The 17255-nt window shown below is 34.9% G+C and overlaps 1 protein-coding gene across 1 annotated transcript in view; it reads right to left on the bottom strand.

Moving 5' to 3' along the window:
- Window positions 1-17255, bottom strand: part of Fdx1 (Adrenodoxin-like protein 1, mitochondrial Ferredoxin 1) — a 78354-nt gene that overhangs the window by 16424 nt on the left and 44675 nt on the right. Inside the window, exon 4 of the mRNA XM_090415950.1 lies at window positions 15185-15272. Within this exon, the coding sequence (XP_090272076.1) occupies window positions 15185-15272 (88 nt within the window). The remainder of the gene's footprint in view (window positions 1-15184; window positions 15273-17255) is intronic.

Raw genomic sequence — 17255 nt, 5'->3', positions numbered from 1 at the left:
AATTTTACTGATTTTTGACAAATGTTAAGAAAGTCAGGGCAAAGCTAATCTTTTACAATCAATATGGCTGACAATTGGCAAGGAATAAGCAACAAAACCATTCAAAACTGTTTTGCTCAAGTATTTAATCATGGATGCCAGTAGTGATATGGCCAATAGTAAAAATGAAGTCTCATTAGATGCACACTGCAACAGAAATTATGAAAGGCTGTCTTCAATACTACAATGAAAATGAAGATCTTGAGGAGGAAATTGAAGCAAAACAGAGGAAATTAGAAGAGAAAGGAGGTGTGAAGATGACACTCCCAAGCTTGAATGACTACTCCAGCATCTCGAATTTAACCCTCTGAAGAGGCCTTCTGAGTTGTGCCGTGTAGCCACTGCAAAACGTTAACATCCATATTTGAGCATTCTGGTAGAATATCATCTATTCCAGCTGCCTTTGCACATTTAAGATTTTTCATGGCTTTTTTCTACTTCAAGTATTTATATTCCTAATTGTATTATGTTAAGTGTTATCTACCACTGTGCTGTCATTGTTTGTTTGTTTCATTTAGCAATCTTTCAAAGTAATCACTGCCTTTCAGAATATCTTGTCACCTTTATCTTTGATTCTTTTACAATACTCTTTCCACCATTTTTAAGCTTTTCATTAGCCTCCAAAATATTTTACCAACTTCAAGACATTTTCTACGTTCTTATCAAAATCTTCCCACGACTTCTGTTTAACTAGTTTACACTGTGCTCTCTTTTTTTTTGTTTACATTTTTCTCTGTATTCTCTATGAGCACAAACTGGCTTACTTAACAGGAACTTCTGATAAACTTTCTTTTCCTTGACTGCCTCTAACTTCCTGAGCTGCCATGGAGTTCTGAGGTTGCACACAACCTCACCACATGCCTCCCTGGCTGAAAACTCTTTCATTTTTGTATTTGAGTCTACAGTTCACCTCTGAAAGATGCTAAACTTTGATTATAATAAATTTAGCATTTTATTCAAGTCTGAGCAAACAAAGTTTGCACCTGATATCTTCAGGCCTGGGGTAAGGTAGTACAACACTGGGAAACTCGTAGCAAAGGTGGACCAAGCTAACATCACTCCTATCTCAGTATCTCCCTTAATGCAAAACACATCTCCTTGTGGATGTATAACGTTATGCATTAAGGGAAGATCCACTACCCAGACTAGTTTTGACCATTATTAAGGTCTCTTCAGTGGGAGCTAGGCCCAGAAGTGGAGATAACAGGCAGAAGCAATGGCGAGGTCATCTTTACCTATAGGAGTTGTCAAAAGGTGTGCCACCTTTTTATTAAATTACTCTGGATTTAGAGAAAGATGTTGAAAGTTTATTTTTCACTTGGTTAGACTATAATAAATTCAGTTTAATCCTTTATCCAAGTGTGAGCAAACAAAGTTTGCACCTGAAAATATCTTCAGGACTGGGGTAAGGTAGTACAACACCGGGCAACTGTGTTTTACATTATGGGAGATACTGAGATAGGAGTGATGTTAGCTTGGTCCACCTTTGCTACGAGTTTCCCAGTGTTGTACTACCTTACCCCAGTCCTGAAGATATTTTCAGGTGCAAACTTTGTTTGCTCATAAAAAAAGTTCTATGTTCAGTGTCTATAGCAGGGTTTCAAGTTGTAAAAAAATAGAAGTGATAACTAGTGTATGTCCTGAACAGAAATCAAGCAGGCACTTAACATTATTACTATTAGCTTTGCTGTTTTCTCCAACTTTTCCCAAAACATTTGTATATGTCTAGTAATCATTTCATTTCCTACTCTTCTGTTTAAGTCTCCAACAAGGACAAACTTTGGTTTTCAGTGTTTTGAAATTTCTCTATTATTCCATATAAATTTATTCAACTGGCTCTCCACAATACTAGCTTTGCTTATTCTGTTGTCTATTTCCATATTTCTACTAAAAACTGTAACTAAACAGCTGAAATATATTACTTGTTCTATACACTCTCTAATGAAAATGAATGCAATTGAGGTTTTCTATGTATCTGCCTATTTTCAGAGTTTTAATCTTATTTAACAAAGTTTCATGCCAAATTTGTTAGTTGCTGTTCAGTTTAGTTAAATCAAGTACAAGTCTCCAGAATTCTATGTAGAACATCATCTGCATAAAGCAAAGAACTAATTTTGATTTCCTCAATTCTGATATCAAGTTTAATGTTACTTTCTTTCATAATGTTACATACAGATGAGAATAAAAGGGGAGATAGTGTGCACTCTTCTCCTACACCTAATCTTACATCAAACTATCTTCCTGCACTTCTTTAACTGCTGATTACAACTTCATTTTACACACACACACACACACACTGTATTGTTCTGTATAATGTTCTATTTACCACATATAATCGTAGTATTTTTTACAACCTACTTTATTGGCATAAAATGAAAATCTGATGTCAACAACCTCAGTTTTGTCTGAACCCAGGTTATTCTTCTCCAAGTTTCTCTTTCAGTTACTAATATGGCAGGAGGAGATTTGTCTTCATCTATGCAGGAGCTGCAGAGAGAGCAATTTCAGAGTGTCAGATGTGCCTCTGGGTGCTGTAAACAATAGTGCTATCTGGTTGAGAAAGGTGAAAGTTCAGGTGAGCAGAAGTTGCATCCAATGGCCTTTGAAAGGGACCAGAAGGTGCAGCTTCCATACCATATTTATTCTCACTATATTATTCATCAGGAAGTACCAACATTATCCATCACTACCCTTACATTGCAAGGGTAGCAAAAGTGCAGTATGAGCGCTTTTAGCTAGCTAATGAGTTAGCTATAGAAACGAAAAAGAAATCATAGGGAGTTTTTTCTATACATGGTCAGCAGAAGAAAGATTGATTATGGAATGATTACACTGGTTGGAAAAAATGCTAGAATAACTACTGCGGAGGATAGAGACATCAAATGAGCAATTCATAAAGGTATTTCATCCTTGTGAATGTAACATCATGCAGAACTTGAGAGCAGCAGGGAGGAGGAGCCACTGATGGTGAGTGAGCTGGACATATGAAGAATTGAGTATAAACGTGATGTAAATAAGGAAGTAAGACAATAGTATATCACTGTATGTCTAGAGGGAATGTTCCGTGAAGTTAACAACAGCTTTACTTACCTCTTTAACGTGACTCTTAGATATCTGCTCAGGTTTCAAAGGAGTGGAAAGAGGCAATTGTTCTGTTTTATAAAGGAGTGATAAGATTAAGGCTTTGAATTACACACCAATCTGTTGTCAGGAATTGTGGTAAATATGTTTGAGAGCATGTCCAGACAATTCATCATGGAGAAAATTTGTCGTATGGAAAATTCATGGGAAAAATTAATCGTGAGAAAATTCTTCACAGGAAAATTTGAAATCCTATTTCATGTCATTCCCATATATGAAAAAAAAAAAGAAAAAAAAAAAAGAAATATTTTATGCATTAATTATTATTTCGATTATATTTAGCATTGTGATATTTTTTTCTTCATATAAAATTATTAATATTCTTTCTTACTACAGGCTCTGTAGATGGAATATTAATTGTTATAAAACTGGGATAGGATGGTTAGGGAGAAAGAGCACCATATTTAAGAATATTGAGGGATAATAGTTATATCCAACTAATATTTATAGTTAACTATTTACATATTCATATTAACTATTCTGTTAATAGTTATTAGAGAGAACAAATTATTTAAGAATAGATAGGGAGAAAGCTAGTTATTTACTCAGGTGGTGACTCAAAACATCATGGGGTAGCTGTGATACTGAAGACAGCTCAGGCAAGAAGCCTTCTTGGTTATAACCCCATTAATGATAGGATACTCTCCATTAGACTTAAGGTTCAGCCTACGAATGTATCAATTGTGGTAGTTTATGGATAGGCCTGAAGAAGAGAGTGAAGAATTCTATGAAAATTTACAAACTGTTTTGGACTGCCTACCAAGGAGAGACGTACTGTATATCTTAGGAGACTTAAATGCAAAAGTGGGAAAGAGTATGAGAGCCAGGCCGGAGTGTGGCATGTTTGGTCTGGGTGAACGTAACACCCATGGTGAAAGACTGTTGGAATTTGCTCTTGCTAACAGATTAGTTATTACCAATACCTACTTCCAAAAACATCCACAACAGACCTATACTTGGACATCTAACAATGTTAAGTCAAGGCACCAGATTGATTACATCCTGGCTATCCAGCGGTGGAAGACAAGCATCTCTGATGTGCATACTTGTCCTGGAGCAGATTGTGGTACAGACCATCAGCTGGTAAGAGCCAAAGTAAGACTAAGACTCCGAAAACTTTCAGGTCAGGCACATTCCACTAGATTGGATGTTAGAGTAATTCCTAGTGGATTCACAGAAGAAACATCAACTCGGCTGGATGATATTTTGGAGACCAATGAGGAAATCTCACCAGAAATGCTTTGGGAAGGAGTCAAGATGATAATACAGGATACAGCGATGCCGTATCTCGGCCCAATAAGAAAACCAAGAGACCCATGGATATCAGATTCAACATGGGAACTAATCAAAAGAAGGTGGTTGGAAAAACAAAGAGACACAGGGACCAAAGAATACAAGAGATTACATAGAGAAATCAGAAGAGCCATCAAGCAGGATAAGGAAAAGTTCTATACTAATAAATGTGAAGAAATAGAGTTCCAGATGAGAAGGCATGATTATAAAAGGATGTTTTATTTAGTTCGTGCCTTAAAGCACAATTTCAAGCCTAAATCGAATGTCATCAAAGACAGGAATGGATCATTACTAACAGAAGAGTTGGAAATAAAAAACAGATGGAAATACTGTGAGGAACTGTACAGCAGAGTGGATAAAGAAAATGTGGAGTCCTCCCACCAAAAAAATTTTGATTTGGAACCTCCTCCACTTAGGCATGAAGTTGAAAGAGCAGTTAAGCAGCTCAACAGCAATAAGGCCCCAGGTGCAGATGAAATCCCAGCAGAGTTAACTAAGGCCACGGGGGATGGGGGAATAAGAGTGTTTCATAGATTGATTACAAGGATATGGGAGACAGGATCATGGTCTAGAGATTGGAAGAAGTCAGTTTTCATATCACTACACAAGAAAGGTGATATGAAGGCATGCAAGAATTATACAACTATTAGTTTGATATCTCATGCAAGAAAAATTTTATTAAAGATCATGCTAAATAGGATTGAGGCTAAAATTGAGGCAGAGATGCCTGAGGAACAAGCAGGTTTTAGGAAAGGTAGGGGCACCAGAGATCAGATTCTTTGCCTTAGACAGATCATAGAAAAATATAAAGAATTCAGACTCCCTCTGGTAATGTGTTTCTTAGACTACCCTAAAGCTTTTGACTGTGTTGAGCATGTGAAACTGTGGGAAATAATGAAAAGAATGGGTTTTCCTCAACACACTATCAGGTTGATAGCCAACTTGTATAAGGAGCAAGAAGCCACAGTAAGAACAGGTGTTGGATTGACTGACTGGCTTCAAGTTGGAAAAGGAGTTAGACAAGGATGTTTACTTTCTCCTCACTTGTTTAGTATATATGCAGAGGACATCATGCGTGAAGTATTGGATGAGCTCAGGACAGGAATTACGATAGGAGGTAGATTGATCAGTAATCTGAGGTACGCTGATGATACAGTACTCCTTTGTAATGACATGGAAGAACTAGGACTAATTCTTGACAAAGTTAACAAGATCAGTAATAACAGAGGACTTCAACTCAATTCTAGCAAGGCAAAGATCATGGTTCTCAAAGGAAAAACAAACAGAGAAGCTCTTGAGAAACAAATGTATCTTAATGGAGAAAGAATTGAGGAAGTCAGCAAGTTTGAGTACCTGGGATCCATTATTAATGTGAAGAATTGCTGTTCAGAAGATGTCAGAAAAAGGTTAGGAATGGCTAAAACAACAGTCAGAGACCTGTCTAAAATCTGGAAGGAATGGAACAAATTTGTTGAGGATTTTAGATGCAGTTGTTTTTCCAACAACGACTTATGGATGCGAGACTTGGAACCTAAAGAAGTCAGATAAGAAATGGATATCTGCTTTTGAGATGTGGTGTTACAGAAGGCTGTTGAGGATATCATATACTGAAAGGCGTACAAATGAATGGGTGTTAGAAAAGATTTGTAGAACTTTAAGGCTCCTTAAGGATATTGACAGAAGAAAGTTAAAATATTTTGGACACCTAGAAAGAATGGAAGGAGGACTTCTCAGAACAGTAATAGAAGGTAAAGTTCCTGGAAAAAGAGGCAGGGGTAGCCCATCAATGAGATGGATGGATGGCATGTGTGGAGTGACTGATCTTCAGAGAGTTGAGGCTGCCAGAAAAGCAAACAACAGGACTACATAGCGAGGCCTGGTGTGGAACATCACCGAGCATCGGAGTGACCATACGGCATCTGTAAAAGCCCAGTGAACATAGAGAGGGAGAAAGGGCACAATATTTAAGATTATTCTTCTAATCATTCACTATTTTTCTGTTCTGCACATTTAGACATCCATCCAGGTGCGAGATATTTTTTTATCTGAACTAATTCAGAAGGTGACATTTCAGTTATTAATTCAGTCCTTGAATACATGTGTATTTTGAAAATCACTGCACTTTTCCTGCATAGTAAAGACATCTTGCATGCTGCTATCATTTCACAGAGCTAGTTTAAGATCATAGGTGCAATGCTGGGTAATTATATTAGAGAAAATGATAAAAAAATTACATCAATGCTATCATAATGATGTAAATCAGCATAAGTAAATTGTCATTTGTGGCTTCAATACTAGTTTTTACCTTTTCCTCCAATACTAGTATTTTATGACACAAAGAAATATTAAATTGTCTTTTTTTTTTTACTGAAAAAAAAAAAAAAGATGAATTTGCCCAAAGTGAAATACGTAATTAATTACTTCTCTTCTGAAACATTCAAAAGTAAACTGTAATCAGAAATATCATGTCATTAACAACTGACTCAAACTGGCTAACAACCTCAGCTATGCAGATGATATAGTATCAATAGACTTATGCCAAGATGCAACAACACTTTGACAAACCATGCCAAGATGCAAAATATTAGGATTGATAGTTAACTGAAATAAAACTAAAATACTCATGAATATAGTACAAGGTTCCATCATTAAAGAACACAACCAAACTTAGAAAAACTAGAAGAATTCCAATACTTAGGCTCAAATATAAATAATACTGTAAATGACATAATATTAAAAAAATATAAAGCTCTCAAATCAACACAGGAATCTAAGAAATATATCGAAATCGCCCCTCATTACCTTGGAAACAAAAATTAGGCTTTACAAAGAAACCTCTCAGGCTATCTTCTTATATCATGGAGAAAATGGAACATTTCCACCAAAAAAAGCAATACAAATCATTAATAACTTTAATAAAACCTGCTTAAGACTCGGAACCAAAACTCGGTTACTCTTGAAAGGATCATAATCATAAGTCCACTATTTTAGAAGAGGCACACCAAAAACCCTTGACTGAAACCCAACGCAGACATCAACTTGATTGGCTTAGACATCAACTGAAACATCCTCCTTCTCCATAATTTGGTCCTTGTTGGGGATCTAAATAGCAGAGTAGGAAATGATTGTCAGGCATACAAAAATATTTTGGGAAAATTTGGAGAAAAGAGCAAAGCTAATAATAATGGCAAATACCTGTTAGATTTCTACTCAGGATATGGACTGGTTATTACTAACACCATGTTCTAACATAAAAATGTGCACTAATTCACATGGAGAGAAGAGGCAAGGAATAAGAAAAGTCTCATTGACTATGCTATTGTCAATAGCGATGTTTTCCCACTGGTGCTGGACACCAGAGTGTACAGAGGATTTGAAATAGGAAGTGATCACCATTTAGTCTTGAGCAGGATAAAATTGAATTTCATATTGAAAAGGATAAAATGTAAGAAAGTTTTAAAGAGAATAAAAGTTGAGCAGCTCTCAGATGTGAACTATAGACTAAAATACACAAAGATTATTGAAGAAAAAATGAAAGAGTTTGAGAACAGGAACCAAATCTTGGAGATTCAGTGGCAAGCACTGAAGAAAACCCTGATTGATTCAGCCAGAGAGGCATGTGGTGAGGTTGTCTTAAGGATAGAAAAATCAGAACCCCATGGTGGACACAGGAAGTTAAAGAGGCAGTGAAGGAAAAGAAGAAAGCATATCAAAAGTTCTGGCAAATAAGTTAATACAGAGACAAATGTAAGAAAGCCAAACACTGTGTAAAACTAGCTAAACAGAAGTCATGGGAAGAACATAGAAAATAAATATCAAGGTGGCGGCAAGATATTCTGGAGGTTGTTGAAGAAGCTTAGAAATGGAGGAAAGAGTGCCGTAAAAAGAGTTAGAAAAAGATATCCTTGAAGTATGTTATAATTACTTCGAAAAATTGCTAAATGAAACAAGCAGTGATAGCACAGTGGTAAAAAACATTCAACAGGCATACAGTCAGGAATACATATTCATACTTGAAGTAGAAAAAGCCATCAAAGGCTTGAAATGTGGAAAGGCAGTAGATGATATTCGACCAGAAATGTGGAAGTATGATGGTATAAAAGTCTTACAGTGGCTTCACTGCATAGTTCAGAAGGCCTGGACAGAGGGACAAATTCCCGATGATTGTAGAGCTCTAATAGTACCATATATAAAAACGGAAAAAAAATAAATGTGAGCATTACAGAGGTATTTCTCTGAGTGTTCCTAGTAAGATTTATGCAAGTATACTTGAGAAACAGTTGAGAAGATTTGTGGAAGAAAAGCTTGGTGATGAACAAGCTGGATTCAGGGCAAATAGATGCTGTCAGGATCAGATCTTCACTTTACAAAAATGTTTGAGAAATCATTGGAATATAACAAAGATCTGTATTTAAGTTTTTGTAGATTTGGAAAAGGCATATGACAAGGTGCCAAGAGAGAAGCTATTCAATATGATCCAGTTATATGGTGTCAATGGGGTACTATATCAAGCAATATTTAATCTTTGAATTGTATGTCAGCAGTTAGAATTGAAGGAAGTACAGGAAGATGTTTTAATGTTAAATCTGGTGTCAGACAAGGATGTGCATTATCCTCTCTGTTGTTCATTATCTATATGGATCATATTATGAAGGAAAGTGGTATTAAACCTGATCTCAAAATTTTGTTATACTTCTGATGATGTTATATTTGTAAATAAATCTGCTACAAGTCTGCAAGATTCCCTGACTAAATTGAGTAGCTGTTGTAATAGATATGGTATGAAGGTCAAGGAAATGAAAATAGGCAGAATCGTTGAAAATGTCAACTGCATTATGAATGGAGAACCTGTGGAACAAGTAAAACATATCAGCTACTTAGGCACGATTTTTAGTGAAGATGGTAAATTAAATATGGAAATAGAAAACGGAATCAACAAAAAAGTGTTCAAACCAGTTTTAACTTATGGATCTAAGAGCTGGGTCAAAAGTAAAACATCAAAGCACAGAGACTGCAGATATGAGAGTCCTGAGAAAGATTAGGGACACGAACAGATGGCATCAATGGCAATATCATATTAAAAACGAGGATATTAGGAAAGAACTTGATATTGTCAGCATCCAGGAATGCGTTAGCAGAGCTAATCTCAGGTGGTATTGTCACTTAAACAGAATGGGTGAAGCAAGATTAGCAAATCAAGTGTTCTCTGCCAGGTTGGCAGCAAAACGACCCAGAGGAAGACCAAGATATAGGTGGATTGATATGGTACAAAGTGCCTTAGACAATAGAAATATAAGATCTGATAATGTTGGAGTCTTGACAAGTAACAGACTGATCTGGAGGAAAATTGTAGATAGGAAGTTAGTAATGATGTAATTTTTTTCATGTGTTACTATCATATCCTGTACACCCCTTGAGGGTACATGGCAGGAATTTGATGATGATGATAAATAATACATAAACACACAATAAAAACTATATTTTGTGAAATTTATTTTCACAACATGCATTCACAGTGATATTAGATTTTGCTAAAGTCAATGAAATAATATCATTTCAATTTTCTAGTGAATAACATTTTCTGCGAATTTTTTCCGATCAATAGTTCACGCAATGAATTTTCTGTGATGAATTTACCAGCGATGAATTGTCCACAAACCATTTGAGAGGTTTGTGAGGACCAGGCTTCAGAAATGAGTTGATAACAACTTACCCTTTGATGGATAGCAAGGGTTTGCTAAAGGAAGATCATGTTTTAGCAATATACTTACTTAATCTAACAAGTTGACAAATGCACTGAACAAAGGGGGATGCATACACAGTGATATTAGATTTTGCTAAAGCCTTTGAAAGATTGCCACATGACAAGCTGGTAATTAAAATGGAACAGATGGAATTGGATAGCAGATCAGTGCACTGTACTGGAGATTGGCTGTCTGATAGGTATTAGTATGGAGAGAAGCAATATCCCAGAAGAGGAAACTCACTAGTGGTGTGCCTCAAAGGTCTGTTTATGTGCCACTGCTGTTTAATTTATATATAAATAATATTGAGAAGAGCTTGAATGGTGATATACAGCTGTTTGCAGATGGTGCAAATTTGGGAAGAAATTTGAGGTGTAGAACCAAGAGATTTCCAGAGAGAGAAATTTCCAGAGAACCAAGATGGCTGAAGGATGATAATTATCATCCTTCAGCCAGCTTGGTTCTCTGGAAATTTAGTGTTGTTGCCTGTTCACTCAGCAGCAACTGACACGTGAAATATTTTGAATCTTGTATCCAATTCTTTTGTTCTGTTCCTGAATGATGCTCGTGTTACACTGAGCAAAACATACAGGAGTTAATGAATTCTAATTTCATTTATATGTGGTTAACCAATCATTTAAAATAATCATTAGATTTAACTAAAGCATTTGATAAATACAATTAAGAGACAACCGCATTAAAAATAAGAAAAATACAAGAACTAATTATGAATATATACACAGGTAACAGTTTTATAATAAATAAAGAACAAGGAGAGATTGAAAAGATTAAAACAACCAAAGGAATCAGAAGTTCACACATTAAGTCCCACTTTACACAGCATCTCTTCTTGTGGACCTCCCCCCCCCCCGCCCCTCTGGGTCTATAGCAGCACTCAACAACATATTTTGTCCTATTTGCCTGACAGCCTCAAATGAACCATCTTCTCCAAACCTAAAATCTTCTTTAACTTCTAATTTTGTTAGTAGTAATTCTTCAGCTATCACCAGCAATACCCAGCCTCCTGTCCTGTTCCCTCTATCCTCCCTGAAAATACAATACCCTTTACATTCTATCCCTGTAACTATATCATTTTCAGTCAACCAGGTCTCACTCATACCTATTTTTGGTCAAGTCAAGCTGACCAATGCCAAAAACTCCTCACCATTATTCCTGATACTTCTTGCATTCGTGTACATGCATATCAATATCCCTTTGTACCACGATTACCCTTGCGTAACGTCATTACCAACCCATTCAAATTAGAAACCTGTGAAATCCCATTCAGCACTGCATAATCATTATTGTACACATGCTCAGTTATCACAGGGGTGGCCAGCTTGATTTCATCCTCCCTAATATCTCTAGTTTCCCTGGTTTTGCCCTACCACACACACACACACTCACTAAACAACATTTTCTCCAAACCTCTAACTCCAAAACCATTCAAATGTAGTCTGTTGGGCATATATAAATCCTTATATACAGTGGTATCTCGCTAATCCAAACTAATAAAAACTGCACTTGTTCAGATTAGCGAAAAGTTCGAATTAGCGAATTTTCCCCCAAGAAGCAACAATAATTAGCGTTTAAGACAAAAATAATCAGATTCTAATGGTACATCAATTTAATTCTGTAAATAAATTAACTGATAGAAAAAATGCTACTATACTGTAATATAAAACTTAAAAAATAATACAGTACACAAGTTTATTTTAGTAAAAAAATTTAGTTTGTATGTATCTGTATTGTTGAGGATTCTGATTTAATAAAATTGCATAGCTCAGTACATAACTTAATTTGTATAAAAAATATCACTTTCTTGTACACAACACACAAAAAAAAGTTTCACAAAATTACACAAAAATGTTTTTTTTTTATTTCTTTGTAAAAAAGTCACTGATTTTCTTTTGCTTCTTGGAAGCTAAACTTTTTTCGAATGCTTCTTCTCTGAGCTGCATTAGCAATAAAATTTTGTGGAATGGCGTATCATTCTGCTTAGCCCATTCTATACACATATTAAAATTGTCGACTGCTTCTTCGTGTTTTACTTTTTTTTTCTTCGAATACCTTTATCGTCATCATCGTCTGCTAATTCATTCTGTAGCATCATATTTATAATTTAAGCATCTCATTTGATTTCGAATTCACTTTCGGTTCTGCCTGTAATCCATTCCGTAACATCTGTTTGTGAAATTTCAACATTTGGATTTATATTTTTAACCAAATTATGCCAGTTTTGAATTTCCGCTTTTTGTGTATCACCGTAGTATCTTCGTAAATTCTAGAAGGCCACAGTTTTTTCTATGATGCTCGACAGCGGTGATTCATGCTGACAATACAGTAAGTACTGTAAAGTATAAAAAAGCAAACGTGAACACACAATAAATCAAAATAGGCCTACAGTGTAACCATACAATCGACAGTATGAAAAAAAAAAAAATACTGTACTGTAATAATAATAAAATAAATAATAATAGTTAAATAGTTAAAATAATAATTATTAAATAAAAATAATAGCACACAAAATAATAATACATAATAAATAAAACTGTTTTTTTTTTTTTTTTTTCAAATCACAGTTCGGATTACTGGAGGGTTCTAAGGAGGGTTTGGATTAGCGAGATAATACTGTATGCCCAACAAACATTCGTTCATTAAACTCACCTTACACATCAATAAACTACAAAATAAATAACGGAAAAAACTCACGTAGAAAGATTATTTATTAGTATAATTTTCGCCTGTGTGTCACAGGCATCCTCAGTACATCAAGCTCAAAATTAAACACTAACTGACAATTCCAAAAAGCACCACCTAAGTAGCTGGTGTATGATAACTAAAAAGGTCAATAACTTTCCTAAAAAAATAAAAAATAAAAAATAAAATAAAAAATAAATTAATATAATAAAAAGTTAGGAAAGATTAGCTGATTTGTAAAGTACTATCTCCCATAAAGGGGACAGACGTAAGCCGTCGGATCTGTTTAAGTTAGGAGAATGAAGTAGAGTTTCACATGTTTCTTTATAAAGGCGTTCCATGAGAAACTGACTTTTGTGAAGAACTCTTGTCTTTCTCCAATGAACTGTGTCTAGTGAAGATGGCATGTTCAGAAAGTCCAGACTTTTCAGGTTTAAAGTATTCAATATAAGATTGTTCTTCTAGCCGAATAGAGGCTAGAAGAACATTGAAAATTATATTGAATACTTTAAACCTGAAAAGTCTGGACTTTCTGAACATGCCATCTTCACTAGACACAGAGTTCATTGGAGAAAGACAAGAGTTCTTCACAAAAGTCAGTTTCTCATGGAACGCCTTTATAAAGAAACATGTGAAACTCTACTTCATTCTCCTAACTTAAACAGATCCGACGGCTCACGTCTGTCCCCTTTATGGGAGATAGTACTTTACAAATCAGCTAATCTTTCCAAACTTTTTATTATATTAATTTTTTTTTTTTTTTTTTTTAGGAAAGTTATTGACCTTTGCAGTTATCTTACACCAGCTACTTAGGTGGCGCTTTTTGGAATTGTCAGTTAGTGTTTAATTTTGAGCTTAATGTACTGAGGATGCCTGTGACACACAGGCAAAAATTATACTAATAAATAATCTTTCTACGTGAGTTTTTTCCATTATTTATTTTGTATCGATATGTCTACTCACGGTTTACCTCTTTTAAAACATCAATAAACTGCACACCATTCCTCTTGCACAATGTTCTCATTGACAATCATGGCCCTTCTTCTCAGTTCTGTCCTATATACCAAGTCAGCAGACTCGCAATCTTTACTTTCTTACTCTTCTTAGCAAAAGGAATTGTGTAGTGTGTAATTTGGACAGTGGATGTGGACAATAGTGGATGTAGATGCTATTTGGGTTTCAGTCAAGAGGTCTGGTCCGAATGAACATAAGTGATAAATGTCATTTATGTTGATGCCAATGCTATGGATGTTAGTGAAGTGGATGTGAAGGCAGGTTTTTAGAAGTGGAGAAACTACAAAAAAAAAAAAAAAAAGAAAAAGAAAAAAAAGACAAATGAAACCAATGATAAAAATATTAAGAAATATAGGTGTAATAGCATTAAACATAATTAGCAACTTACAAATTAGAAAAAAGTGTAAAATACAGCCATAAACAACTGGATTCAAAAAAGAAAAGAGCGGAAAAAATCATACAAAACGAATGCAGATAGATGGACAAAGAAAGTAAAGAACTGGATACAAAAGAGAAGATAGAGGAAGACCAAGGCAAAGATGATAAAATGTTTTTGCAGACAGAGGATCTACAAACAAATAGGCTTAACAGTGAAAAAAAACACACACACCACAGTCTACATGTCCACTTTTCATACACTGACAAGATATTGTGCAACTTCAGACAGCAATCAAAATAATGCAATCTGCTCTTTATATATAACAACAAACAAATAAATATGCCAAAATGCACTCCACAAAAATAAAGTCACTTCAAACACATAACAATGACTGAGAAAAAAAAAATACTAAATCACAGGCACAAAAATCAGATGCAACACTCAGAGTAGTAACCATCCATCTGCTTGTTCGCAGCAGTGTAATTAGGAAAACAAGTTCTCATAAAGCTAACTTGCAAGCATGCCACCAGTATATTCATCAAGATAACTTTATGAAAGACATGACAAGTACATGTTACACTCTGGGAAGCAATGCCTTAGCCAGAGCAAATGTCATTTCAGCATGTGGTACATAACATTACCGTTATGACACTGATGAGATAAACTGCAGTATTATAATTAGAATAAAAATTGTGATAATATTAAAAATATAATTGTTTTAATATGATTATAAAGCATAACAGGATATATAAAATTTAAACAGTTTTTAATATACTTAAAACAATTATAAATTTATTCATTTGTTGTTTATTTTATAAAAACAAAAACAGCAAATGTTTTCCCCCAAGTATTTTCTAAAAACAGCCTTGCTTACTGTTCACTAGGTTCCTCCATTTTGTCAAAATACTCTTCTTGAATATACACATGACAGGTTGTGCATGCTGCAACTCCTTCACAGGCACCTTTATAAAATAAATGAAGAATATTATGCACAACATTTTGTATCTAAAAGTCGATACTATTAATATTGTTTTCAGTAGTGACAACACTCTTGGATCTAGTATAATGCAATATTAATCAGTATAATACATTGATATTATTATTATTATTATTATTATTATCATCATCATCATCAGAGACTTGCAGGGAATCAAGAACTCACTGAGGGAAGCCATGCATCACCCAAAAAGCTGTCAATCCTTCTTTTAAACTCATTCGCACTTGTTGCACTGACTATTTCAACAGACAAGCCACACAAAAATATAGCTCTCACCTTTTTCTTAACTGTACACAAACTTTACTTCCATGCATATTAAAAATTTCATTTACTGCTAACCTATAACACCTGTTCAGAAGTTTACTGACCTCTATCACAACACCCCTCTTTCTTCTCTGATTGCAGTCTATGTTCTCAATCTGTCCTTTTAATCTATATTCCATAATCCCAACATCACTTTGTAACTCTTCTGTGCATCCTTTCCATAGCTTCTTTATCCCCTCATAACTCAGGACACCAAATCTGACCACAATAGTTCAGCTATCAAGATCTTGTAAAGAGGCAAAATGACTTTCTTATCCTTACATCTCAATGTCCCTTTCAACATCACAATTAATCCAAGTTGTATTTGAAATTCAACCACCTATCCTACAAGATCCCTAAAACCTATGTTTCTTCAAGCATAATACCATCAATATAATATGCTATTCTCATCATGCAAAAATGCATTTACTTTGCTAATACTGAATCGACAGCCATTATCATTTGCCCAAATTTCCAGGCTATTCAAATTTCCATACAAGCTGTATATCAGTAGCATCCCTGATTGCTCTGCCTATTTGCATCATCAACAAACAACTGATGCATCTCTTGACAGGTCCTTCCAAATATCATTAATGTATAGATTAGATGACAATGGTCCAAGAACTAATCCCTGGGATGTTCCAACAGTCACTTTAAATCTGTAGATCACTTCATCTCCATATACTATTTCACATCTGTCCAGTGGCCAGCTGCCACAGATTGGAATATAAACTATTAACAATCCTCCCATATCCTCCAAATTTATTCAATAGCCTTCATGTGGTTTATCCTCTGAAATACCTTAGCAAAAATCAATAGTAATCATAATGCATCCATTTCCTTTATCCAGCTTGGCTATAACATTATTATAAAATGAGAAACTGTTCAAGTCATGACCTAATTTTAAGTAAATATACGTTGTTCCTTGTAAAGTAAAGCAAGCTTATCTGTCAGCCCATGTGTATATGTCAGTTCTTACCAACTTCTCTATAATCTTCACCACAATGCTCTAGAGATACTCATAGATTGGTAGTTAGTCATCAGTTTTTGCACCATGCACCCTTGTACAATGGAACTATGATACATTCTTTCCTGAGTTGAGACTCAAATTACACAAATATGTCAAGGGCATAACCAGTTCAGCCAAACATTCCTTTAGCATACAAGGTGATATCCTATCTGTCCCTATTGCTGAATTCTTATCCAGGTTATGGAACAGTTCTAGAACTTCCTTCTCATGAATCCCCATTTCTTCATCGAATGCAATGGTAGCACTCTGTGCCATGTTAGCTACAGCAGGCTGATAGGTCTTAGTAAAGTGAGCATTGATTATTTCAACAGTCACATCTGCTTCTAACACAAGCGTAACATCTACATTCAGTAAAGTTATTCTTTCACGTTTATTCTTTCTTTTATTTGAAGCAGAACAATAAAATTCTTTTCAGCTGCATTTAGAACAGCCATTTCTTTTCATGCTCCAACTCAGCTTTCCATATAATACTTGAAACTTTTCTAGCCTGTACTTTATATATTTTATAACTCCTCTCATTCTTATTCTCATAATATTCCTTCCACATCTTATGGATTTCTTGTTTAATAAAGTTGCGCATCTGTTTCACTTCCACCTATTTGTTCCTTAACTCTA

The sequence above is a fragment of the Typopeltis vanoorti genome, chromosome 3 (genome assembly GCF_054136105.1).
Source record: "Typopeltis vanoorti isolate ZY-2024b chromosome 3, IOZ_Tvanoo_1.0, whole genome shotgun sequence".
Taxonomy (NCBI): Eukaryota; Metazoa; Arthropoda; class Arachnida; order Uropygi; family Thelyphonidae; genus Typopeltis; species Typopeltis vanoorti.
Note: the sequence above shows the minus strand (reverse complement) of the source record. Positions and strands in the feature narration are given on the sequence as shown.